Source organism: Penicillium chrysogenum (assembly GCF_028827035.1).
Source record: "Penicillium chrysogenum strain IBT 35668 chromosome Unknown utg000004l_segment0_segment0, whole genome shotgun sequence".
Classification (NCBI taxonomy): domain Eukaryota; kingdom Fungi; phylum Ascomycota; class Eurotiomycetes; order Eurotiales; family Aspergillaceae; genus Penicillium; species Penicillium chrysogenum.
In genome coordinates, this window is record NW_026622752.1 from 5,689,409 (window position 1) to 5,701,328 (window position 11,920).

The following is an 11,920-nucleotide window of genomic DNA, read 5'->3' on the forward strand; positions in this document are numbered from 1 at the left end:
ATGAGCCAGCCACATTGGAGGAATACGAAAGGAGGCACATAAATATGGGCCTCTTCCATGTATGACAAGATTAAACAATTTTAATTCGTTACTTTTTATAGCATACAAACGATAAGTACTTTCCATGGTGCTTAATGTAGTGCTTACTTTACAAGGATTTCTCAACCATACAAGCTGTATAGACCTCTGAATCTGTATTCAACGTATATACGATCGAAAATATGGTTTAGATTAGTCGAAAATGTACGGAGTAGTTTAAAGCGATATAAAAATGTGAGATAGGCCAGCCACTACTCTGATATTTACCTGTTAGACCGAAAGGCCGTAAGTAACTAAGTCAGTTGGAACATTCTTATTGCGGTGGCATACATATATGCAGGTGCCCCACCATGTATGCTAATACATGTTGTGGGATCACGGAAGGTAGTCGAACATGAACGTTTTACTATATGGGACTACAATATAAACTGGTATATATAGCGTAATCGGCTAACCTTAGCAAATTGCCTAACTGTAGATCAAGTAGTTCGGGAATTGTTTCATCTCTATTATCCCAAGAACGCGGGTGGGGCTGGCTGGAAGACGATTATAGGGCCGATTGTAGAGGTACAATATGGGCCGGGGGGAGGGGGGCTGTGGCCTTTTTAGTAAGGAGATGCATAGCAAATGACACTCGTATTGAAAATTGACCGCCAAGGGGTACTATCCTAATTGGGCTAGTGATTCTGTGCCAGCTGTGCTTTTCTTATGCCAACAGCGTCAACAATCGACATTTTGTTAACCGGAGAGCTCGCGCAAGCGTATACCTGCCGTACCATGGGTTTCTCGAAACACGTCCTGCGCGAGTGGTGGCGACGAAAGAAACAGAAAGCCGAGCAGGAGACCGACGAAGGGAAAAAAGGCTCTAACACCGCCGCTGCTGCCGCTGCTAGGAAAGAGCCTCCGAAAAACATCGCCAACGTTCCGAGTGATACCGATGTTAGCACTGGAGCCCAGAAGCCGAGTAATACGCCCGAAGAGAAAGGTTCTCCAGACCTTTCAATTTCTCAGATTCTCTGGAACCGCGCATATGATGAGCTTGCGAAGGACAAAGGGACGTCTGATATTGTTGAGAATTACATGAGGATAATACCCAAGGCCATTGATCCAGATGGCGACTTCAACGAGGCTGTCAGTGACGATATTATGCGCGATATGAACGATCCAATCCGCAGACAGGCGATACTCAAGGATTCCATCAAAGCGGGCCAGGCCAGGATTGCAAGGGTACAAAAAGCCACAAATGTAGTCGGCGGTGTTGTGGAGCTCATCAATAGATTCAAGGGCGTGATTGATGTGGCAGTCAAAGCCAACCCGCAGGTCGCACTGCCATGGGCCGGTGTTTGTATCGGATTGCAGGTGGGTCCAGTCTAATAAATTATTTCGGCAGGTGTAAAGACAACTAACATTTTCTTTCAGTTTCTGTTGAATCCCGCCCAGGAGTTAGAGTCTCAAAGGAATGGCATTGCATTTGTCATAACGAGAATGGAGTGGTATTGTTCACTGGCAAGCCATCTACTCAGTCAAGAGAATATCGACCTAAAGGGTCAATCCTACCAACCTGTCGTTAATGAGCTAGAGGGAAGAGTTGTTGCCCTGTATAAGGCGCTTCTTCTCTACCAGATGAAGAGCGTGTGCTCTTACTACAAGAACCACTGCTTAGTAATTTTGCGGTCTACGATCAATTTAGATGACTGGGACGGCGAAATTCAAGGCATCGAGAGCGCTGAAAAAGCTGTGCTGAATGACTTACGCCACTACTACGCTCTATATTCGAAGGAGGCGTTAGGTCATCTCGTCCGACAGGTTCAAGAGTGCCAGAAGATCCTAAGTGATTTCCACCAGATCCAACAGGAGCACATTACTTCTCAGTATCTTCAACAAATCCGTATCGTTGACCCTCAGGCGGAGATGGTCAACATCCAAGGAAGGAATGACAAGCTACTGCCTGCAGCGTATAAGTGGATTGTTGATACTCCAGAATACCGTGGATTTACCAATTGGAGTGACCCAGGCTCATGCCGGGTGCTATGGTTGAGTGGGCCTGCTGGCACTGGAAAGACCATGCTAGTTATCGGAATCATATCTGAGATCTCTCGACAATCGTTCAACATGGCACCACCAGGGCTTGCATATTTCTTCTTCCAAGCGTCCCGGAGCAACATGACCAGCCCAACGGATGCCCTACGATCCCTGATCTGGATGCTTCTTATTCAACAACCCCGTCTTTTCTCCTACATACGGGAGACCCTTACAAACGCCGGCGCAAGCTATTTCGATAGTCCGGGTGTCTTCTGGCCCCTTGCTGAGATATTCAAGCAGATGCTAGCTGATAAAGACCTTACACCGGTATATCTGACCCTTGATGCTCTCGATGAGTGCGATGAGAGGAAAGCCGAAAACCCCGGGCTCGCCCATCTCCTCTCGCTCGTTTCGGATACCCTCAGCATCACGGACAAGGTCAAGTGGCTTCTATCTAGTCGACCCGAAATCAATGTCTACAACAAGCTGAAGAATAAACAGGCATCGGGAGAAATCGTCGAGCTGAATGTCCAGAGTCGGCCCGAGCCTGTGAATGCATATATCAAACACAAGCTCTCTGATCTTGAGCGGAATTACGAGTACTCAAAATACGTCTTGGACGAAATGTCGCAGGAGATTCGCCAACGTGCGCAGAACACCTTCCTGTGGGTCTCTCTTGTGTTTAAAGATATCATCGACAATAACGTGGCGGAATACGATGCTGTCGATCGTATCAAAGCCAGTCCTTCTTCTCTGATAAGCCTGTACGAACGCTTGATGACTCGTATTGAGAATCTACCCTCACGGGACCCTCGATTTTGCCGCTCGGTCTTGGCCGCTGCCTGTTTCTCATATCGTCCGCTATCCTACGCAGAGCTTCATGTCGCTTCTGGTTTGCCAGCGAATGTGCGACCGCAACTTATTGTTCCCAAATGTGGTTCCTTTTTGACCGTGCAGGACAATCGCGTATACATGATCCATGCCACCGCCAGAGAACATCTGGATGATTACTTTAAATCTTCTTCCTCTGGAAACGGAAATTGTCACCATGATGATATTGGCAAGCGCTCAATCCAGGCGATGAGCGACGCACTGAAGAGAAACATTTACAGCATAACCCCCGACAAGGAGTCAACGGATGTCATTGTGCCTGAGAAAGACCCTTTGGCTTCCGTTCGATATTCTTGTGAGTTTTGGGTGGATCATCTTTGCGAGGATCGTGGTGGTCAGAATTTCGACGATGAAAGAGTGTTTTCCTTCCTGGAAGAGCATTTTTTGCACTGGTTGGAGAGTCTGAGCTTGATCCAGAAGCTCCCAACTGCAGTACCATCGATCAAAAGACTTTTGATAAACAGCAAGGTATGTTATAACACCTACGCTTGTATTCAATTATTAATATTTCCCGTTTGTCTCCAAAATAGAGAGTCGAATTCATAAATTTCTTAAAGGATGCCGAGAGATTCGCTTTGAGAAACTTGCAAGTCATGAGACAAGTTCCGTTACAGACATATGGATCTGCCCTTGCCTTCAGCCCATCCAAGAGCCAAGTCAAATCCCGGTACTGGAAAGAGCGACTACCGTTTATCAGAACCGTTCAAGGTGGCAGAGGTACTTGGGATCCTTGTCTGCAAACCTTTACTGCCGACAACAGTCTGGGCTCAATCCTCTTCTCGCCCGATGGTAGATTTCTGGCTTCAGTGTCGGAATGGCGTGGAAGCGTACTGCTGTGGAATGTTACTACCGGTACCAGGCATACACTCATCACACAACATGCTAGAGAGACTCCGTTGGCCTTTTCGCCGGATAGCCAAGTAATTGCTTCATACGTCAGCCGTCAAGTGGACCTTTGGGATGTTGCTACAGGGAAAGGCATCCAGTCCTTCGAGGTCCATTATGTGGTCAGCGCTATGCAATTCTCACTGGATGGCAAAGTTCTTGTTTTGGCTACAAGGACGGTGGAACTGTGGGACATTGCTACCATGTCGTGCATCCGGACTCTTGATGGGCACACTGAGTGTGTCCGGTGTCTCGCCTTCACGCCATGTCGCAAAATACTAGCTTCAGCCTCAGATGATATGACAGTAAAGCTTTGGGAGTTTGAAACCTCTTCCTGCAAGCTGACCATGCGTTTGCCCGGTTACCCCAAAAATATCACATTTTCACCTGATGGTAATATCCTCGCGGCAAGTTTGGCCGATGGATCTATCCACATCCTGAACACTGCAACCGGTGACACGATACGGACCTTGGGAGGGGACATACCTTGTGTCGCTGGATCCTTCTTGGTTGATGGGGAGACCATCGCAACGGTGACGAATAATGTGGAATTGCAATTCATAGACGTTGCGACCGGTACCTGCAAGCTTACGCTAAAGCATGGCAACAAGATCTGTGCTTCGTCAGTCTCCCAAAATATTCTTGCTTCAGGCACCGTTGATGGCATGGTGCGTCTCTGGGATACCACTGGGAATTGGAGACAATCTCCAGGAGGCCTCGATGAATCAGTGTCTAGCATGGCGTTTTCATCAGATGGGAAAAGCCTTGCCGTAGGATTAGTTGGTAAGACAGTGGAGATCTGGGACTCCTTTGACAAGATTTGCAGGCGGAGGCTGGAGGGTCATCGTGATCGAATCGCCACCGTTGCATTCTCCGCAGACAACAAAACCCTCGCCTCGGGTTCGTGGGATTGCACGTTTCGGCTCTGGGATCCTACGACAGGGGCTGCCATACGGACTGTGGACACTGGCCGAGGTAAGGTGCACTTTGTGAAATTCTCGCCCGATGGCAAGATGCTCGCTGTAAGCACGGAAGATCCAGAGGACCCTAAATCGCGAACCGTCACTGTTTGGGATGCTGTCACTGGGACCTGCAAGCAAACGCTGGATTCCGGCGTTTACTTTCACAATTTAGCATTTTCCCATGATAGTATGGTCATTCTGATGGCCTCTACTATCCACTCGAGTGATGGCAAAACCAGATATTTCAACCTGCAGCTTGACCGGGGTTTCCGGGTCTGGGACGTTGCAACTGGGGCGTGGAAGCTGACAGTCACGGAAACCACGGAATTCTTTGACTCGATAGCAATTTCACCAGACGGTAAAACCATCGCCTCGAGTTTTTCATCGGCTCCGGGGATACAGACCTGGGATGCTTCTACTGGTGATGCACGACAGTTTATTGAATACGACGAATACAAGGTCGTCAATCAGAATCTATCATTCTCAAATGACGGTCGCTATCTGGACACGAACCAAGGACCGTACCGCCTGACCACCGGCGGGCTGGCCACATGCCCTGATCCGGAACTGTCGCAGTCTGTTGTATACATCAAGGAAAACCTTGGGTCATCATCGTGGGTGATGAGAGGTAGCAAGCCGCTGCTCCAGTTGCCACCTGAGCATTCGAAGAGCTCTTTTGCTACCCGGAAGAACATGCTTGTACTTGGGAACGTCGAAGGGCTGACCTTTGTTGAATTTGAAAGTTGTTGAAATGTCCGGTTGTTGCGCTTGTCCAATATCCCATTAAACTGTCACTAGTGTGATTCCACGAAATGCATCACTTTCTAAATACTTGTCATCAGGAAGGTTAACTCGGCGCAAGGTAATGGATATGCGCCAAACCTGCAGGGGCATGAAGCTTTTGTACTCAACCACCTAGTTAGCACCCTGGCGGCCTTGGAAGCTCACCAGATAATGCAACCTGTCACATAACGGTCAGAGACTCGCGTTGCCCCTCAACCCCGGTGTAACCTATTTGTTCTATCGACTATAGCAATCATTCTTATCACTAGTTCGACGTTGACAGAAAGTCTTCGGTCATGAATGCAGATGATACGAGTGCAGAATGGCTAGAGGAAAGATTCAAGACCTTCGCCCAGACATATCCAAAAGATATACTGGAATATAGGGACTCGGTTTGTAACGGTGAGTTATCATATTTTCCTGATTGCTCGCAATATATGGAAAGAGTAACTGGAATATGAAATCCCTAGGGCGAAAGAAATTGGAAGGTAGAGAAGACAGTGAGTGAAGATTCTCATATAGCCCAGGACTTATAAAGGCCGGTCTAGTTATTTACCCACTAGTTTTTTTTTCTACTTCTTTCTCTACTCCAGCTAGCCGATTTCGAGTTCATCCCTTCAACTGCATGTATCCGCCATGTAGCCAGATTAATATATCTCTCCTCGATAAACCCAATTAGCCGTTTGTGTCATTGAACTACCAACCAATTCCCCTTGTTTCCAGGCCTTCACTTTCAATTTCCACGACATATATACCCATGGATCTTATTGCCGGAAAGGCAGATGAGAGTGACAGGCAAAGTGGGAGATGGAGACGCATATCCAGAGCTGAAAATGGATGGACTTTGGTCTTGCGTGAACGCCAGGATATCACACAGTACAATAGAAGCGAAGTCACTCTGATAAATTGGGATGCTAGCAAGTCCCACTTTTTGATTAATGCGAGGTATCTCAGCTAAAGTGCAACACAGAAAACGAGCCATAACTCCCCCATCACCAACCCAATACTCCAATAACAAGCAAAAGCAAACGATTCAGTTCATCTTAACCTGGAACAAATAGCGCTGTCGGATCTGGGCAACATCATACACAATGTACTCGTTGTAGTACAGACCACGATCTTGGACATCCTTGGAACTGCCAATAGCCACATCGGGCATCGTCACACCCTCCAAAACCGGGTTCAAACACCCAGCATTCTTCCACCCACCAGGAATATTCCTACCCCGGCCCAGCGTCGCAATCTTGCCAGCCTTGTGCGCTTCCTCGCCGGCGTTGTAGTTGCTCCTGTCAAGCTCCAACATAGGCGCACCCAGCTCGGTATCGCAAAGAAGAAGCAACCCCATCCCTCGGCTGTTGTAAGGGCAACAGTAGTTTGCGGATTTGCTCGATGTATCTGCTAGATACACGCCCTTGCCAAACATGTATCCGTTGACGGGGGCTTCGGGCGGTGCGATGCGAAGACCTTGGCTGAGGATACCACCGAAGTTTGTGCTGCGAGATCCGTGCCAGAGGAGGCGTCGGTCGCTGTTCTGAATTTTGGCATAGGGGGAGGAGTTGAAGCGGTCGTTTTCACCTTGGCGCTCAATGCGGAAGATGTTAATCACCTTGTAGTTCATGCTATGTGTCTCCCCGCGTGAGTTCTGGAGGTAGTTCTCAAGTTCGAGGAACTCAGTTGATTTGTGGTCCACTAGGAGATGTCAGTTGGTGAAAATACTCCGGGGTTGTGGACTTATACTCACGTTCAGTCATTTCCTCCATACCCAGACTCTGGAACTGGCGATCCAGCGGGTGGATGTCATCGTCTTCCTTGGACGATACCATGATTTCGTTCGCAACGTCCATGTCCGTCAGTGCCTCCAGCAAATCGACTTCCTTCTTGATCTGCGCATTTGTGTTCAATGTTGGGGGCCTATTACGGCCAAAGACGTGGGGAATCAAGGTGAAGTATCGGTTGCTCAGTGTCTCTATGGCATCACCATATGGTTGGCCATATCTTGCTTGTGCCACGCTTGGTGTAGTCATCAGCTCCGATATTTCTTTCAGAACCGAAAATCCGCTTTTCAAAGTCCTATCGCTCAGCTTTCCCAGTGGCAGTTTGTGGGCGTCGTAGGACATTGCGGCCAATGTGTCGAGGACATCCTGCCGGTTGAAGATGAAGGACATCAGGTCTTGAAGCCCTTTAGACAAGGCACTCTGTGCCGCGGGCTTGCCCTCTTCTTCCTTGATAGTTTTCTCCTTTTTCGCAGGATCCTCCTCTTCGTCGTCTTCTTCATAGTTGCGCTCAAGGAACGTGTACTTTCCGTTCCTAGGTGTATCGAGCCGATTCTCCCACTTGAGCCCTGACTTGTCTTTGAACTTCTTCTCATACTGCCGCATCGCGTCTGCCAAGCCGCCGTCCCCGAGACAGGCTGACTGCCCATGCTCCCCAACTCGCCCCCAGCGCGTCCAGGCATAGTACTTTGAGTTTGCACCTACCAGCAACTGGACACGATAGAATTTGTTGGCATTGTGGGATGCCACAGTCTGGCTTAGAGTGGCATCCCAGATGAGGCCTGCGTCGTCAATGTATACCTTGGGGTCTGTGGCAAAGCGTGTCAGTTCATCTTTCACACATGAATACTGGTATCGCAGACTTACCCTTGAGTCTACCTAGTTCCTCGAAGCCCTCGTCAATTGGAACATTGATTGCCTTGGTAGTTGCCTTCTGAATGTCCTTCGCCTTTTTGTTGGAACCGTTTTTAACAGGCTCTTCATCCGCCCCTCTTTTCTTGGTTGCAGACTTCTTATCCTCGGAGGGTTTAGCTTTGCCGTCTGCACCGTTCTTCAAGGTGTCGCCTGTCGCTTTTGCGTCTTTATTTTCACCAGAAGCCGCCGCACCTCGGTTCCTGGTGGTACGCTTGTTATCCGCAGGAAGTGCTGCGCTACCATCCACGGTCGTCTTCTGTGTGTCATCGTCTGCCTGTGACGACTGGTTGGCCGGGCCAAAGGAATACTTGGTCTCCGGTAGCGGTTTCTCCGCCTCGTCTGATTCAACAAGCCAGGAAAGTGGAACGATGTGACAATTGGTGAGCTGTGAAGCTTGTTTGCCTGCCCAGTTGATCAATAAAGGTCCCGACGTCGTAGGGTGGAAGCTCGAAAGTTTGGAACAGTGCTCACTGCTTGCCATCGGACACCGTGTAGACCTGCCATGTTTGAAAGTGGCGTTCTGGGGGCCAAACCAAGCGTCTCAAATATGGCCATGGCCATTAGCACCCCAAAGCTGGCCACCACCGTTTAGAGTATTGATATGGCGGTATTGACCGCTAAGAAGTGCGCAAGGGTTCCAAACTTCCGAGGTCTTCTGTGGTAGCGCACTCACATTTCATAGTCTGCTTCTCCACATCCTTTTCAGTGGTCACCAGATGGGTACACTCTTCCGTGATGGCGGTGGTAAATGTCGCACCATTCTTCTCAATCAGCGCTTTTAAGTCCGCTAGGAGCAATAGTGTGATCAGCATACAAATTGAGGTAGGGCTAAGGTAAATAGAGATCGCCTGGCGAATAGGGGGCTCATACCTTGTCTGAGATTAGGAAAAGTCCCACCCACGGCGATGACAAGCTTTTTAAAACTCGGAACCGGCATTATGTCGCTCAATTGCAAGAATGACTGGGTATCAAGAGTGCGGTGAAAGAAGAAAATAGGATTGTAGAGAGATTGAGGAGGGACTCGAGTAGGTTGAGGAAGGTAAAAGGGAAAGAGCTACCCAGGTGGGAGGACAACAAAAAATAAGAATCCAGATGCGATGAAATGAAAGTAGAACAGAAGAGACAAGTTGCCTTTTAAACCGAAATACGAGCTGGGGTTGAATCTCAGTCAAGCACTGTGGCCTGAGGGATCAGGCACCAATGAGGCTGCTGCCTGGCTTAGCGTCAGGCAACACCAAGGCAGCACACCCTGTTGGGTGGAGATTAGGGGGGCCTACGGAGTCCGGAGCATACAGGATATGTCAATATGTGACATGTTGAATATATTTCAATCTGCTGGCTCTAAACTCCACCTCATTAACTTGCCGAAGTGGATTCTTGTTACTAGGGTCAAATCTCGTTTTGTGTCGAATCCGCATACGAAATTTTCATTTTAGCTAGCCAGAGTAAACTACGGCCCGAGTCACCACTAACTTCACAGATTCCGAGAGACACCTACGGCTGGAAACTTCCGGGCTTCCTGTTTATCACAAGACTCACAGGCCCAAAATGATTGGGATCCATGGCGAGTACGTGCAAGTCATACCTCGTTTTGACGGCCTGCCGTGCTGTTCAGACAAACTCGACCAACTTTCCGATGGCCCGGTCCTTGGGATTCTTCAATTTACTTTCAATTCCGAGGTCGACGTCTCCGATGCATCACAGCGCGCATCAATACTCTGGCAAAAGTCTTTACGCTTTGTTTCGACTATCCCTGGTTTTCAAAGCCTCTATTGGTCATCAGTGAACGATGTCTCTCCTTGCCAGCAGATTATCTTACTGATCCAGTGGAAAAATGTGCTTGGTTGGGGACTATTCCAATCTTCTCTTGGCTTTAGCATGATGCTGGGATATATCTCCCAAGCCTCCAACCGTTGTGTTCAACTTGATGTGCCCCTCGACATCCCTGACTCATGTCATCTCGAGCTGGTCTCCTTTCAGTTTCCGGAAGCTCTATCTGCTTCTCAGTTAGAGAAGAAAGCTGGCTTCAAAACTAAATGGGAAAACGTATTTCCTAAGCATGCCGATGGGATTGTTCCTAACTCCGAATTAGCTCACGCCTGTGGGGAATGGCTACAAAGAGATACAGAATCGGAGGACCAGATTTTCATTGGCCTGCTGTTTTGGAATTCGACTCCACAATTTGAGGGTCATCTGCAGCTTCGAGGGGGAGACAGTCAAAATCTCACACAACATATAGCAGAGCTGATCGAAGATGCGATGCATGTGGTTTCGGCTTGCACAGGGCAGCTAAATCACGTATCGGATGATCCTCTGCCAGAATCTACGCAGTGTCAAATCACGCATCATGCTTTCCATGAAGATGTAACGCCAATATATAGCGCCAATGAAGACCAAAATGAATCTGGTAAAGACAAATACCATGGGGAAAGTATGTCTCAGGCGCGAAGAAAGCCACGGGAACGCATAGCTGCTGGGCCTGCCGGTGCATGGTACATGATGGCACATATCTCCCAGCATCATCTACCCCGTCAAATCAACAGCTCAGAGGTGGATATCATTCAAATGATTTCTTTCCGGGCTCAGCGTGGAAACACAGAGGTACAAAGTCAACTTGAATCACTTCGTCTGAAACTATGGAAACTAGGGGACTGCCCCCCACTCGCTTGGGGTAAAGAAAATGAGAATGAAGGGGACAGCGACAAATTCCTACTTTTCCTTGGTATGTCTGCCTCACCTAATAGGCAAAAATGAATTATTAGCGGAGCTGACTCTCCTTCAAAGAACTTAGGAATACCAAATTACCTAGGCAAGAATGCGAAGCTCGACTGCAAGAATATATCTATGAGTTCTCCGTTGGATGCGGAAGTTCTATCCAAGAACTATCCTACAGAAGAACTGCAGGCCCGCGGAACCTAGACAGTATTTCTAACGCGGACATAACCAATTTCCATGTCTCCGAGAATATAAATGACCGACGTTCATTTGAATGTGCTATGAACAATTATAGGCAGTAAGTGCATACTTTCAATGACACTTATTAACTCTGTTTTACCCAGCCTCTTTATGATACTAGTTTACTAACGCTGTCGACATGATAGGACTTTAATCCAGCAAGTCATTCAAGGCGGCCAAACTTCTCCATGGTCCGCTTTCATTACAAATTGCGGTGCTTGGGCTCCGGATCAACATCCCGCGCATAAAGACAAGGATGTCGGAACGAAAGAGTTTGTCTCAGTATTTCGTTGCGAGATGGAAGGGGCAAGAGAAGAGTGGTATAGTGATTTCGCTGAGCGATCTCGAACTCAGTATGATCTCCTAGGTCATATCACTGACTGGCTGCGGACCTTGTCGACGACTATTGAGAACCACTATGTCGTCTTCGAAAAGCCAGATCCTTGGATGATCACCGATATGACGGAAAAGAAGGAGCGTGAGAAGCCAATCATTCCACCGTCGATTTTCGATGTTCCCTGGGCTCCTCAAAAAGTCCCCTCGCTAGATTTCCAACCATTCTAGACGCCGAAAGACGTTTCTTCTCAATTCCTTGTATTTAGTTTAAGCTGTTGCCATTTATGGTGTGATTTGTCTGTTTTGTTTTTCCTTGCGAATTCGTTGTAAGTTGCCAAAATCGGGGATTGAATTTAAAGA

At 48.1% G+C, this 11,920-nt stretch overlaps 3 protein-coding genes across 3 annotated transcripts; 2 read left to right on the forward strand and 1 right to left on the reverse strand.

Annotated features, from left to right (window-relative positions):
* Nucleotides 1–816: 816 nt before the first annotated feature.
* N7489_008105 (uncharacterized protein) lies at nucleotides 817–5,549 on the forward strand (the record flags this gene model as incomplete). Its single annotated transcript, XM_056713855.1, has 3 exons — nucleotides 817–1,398; nucleotides 1,459–3,420; nucleotides 3,483–5,549. 3 exons carry the CDS (start codon nucleotides 817–819, stop codon nucleotides 5,547–5,549), a joined length of 4,611 nt encoding a protein of 1,536 aa, XP_056567570.1.
* Nucleotides 5,550–6,615: 1,066 nt separating this feature from the next.
* On the reverse strand, nucleotides 6,616–9,206 carry N7489_008106 (uncharacterized protein; the record flags this gene model as incomplete). The annotated part of the gene is made up of 5 exons (XM_056713856.1): nucleotides 6,616–7,271; nucleotides 7,324–8,163; nucleotides 8,222–8,671; nucleotides 8,943–9,056; nucleotides 9,140–9,206. 5 exons carry the CDS (start codon nucleotides 9,204–9,206, stop codon nucleotides 6,616–6,618), a joined length of 2,127 nt encoding a protein of 708 aa, XP_056567571.1.
* Nucleotides 9,207–9,817: 611 nt separating this feature from the next.
* Nucleotides 9,818–11,788, forward strand: N7489_008107 (uncharacterized protein; the record flags this gene model as incomplete). The annotated part of the gene is made up of 3 exons (XM_056713857.1): nucleotides 9,818–10,991; nucleotides 11,054–11,282; nucleotides 11,371–11,788. 3 exons carry the CDS (start codon nucleotides 9,818–9,820, stop codon nucleotides 11,786–11,788), a joined length of 1,821 nt encoding a protein of 606 aa, XP_056567572.1.
* Nucleotides 11,789–11,920: the final 132 nt, after the last annotated feature.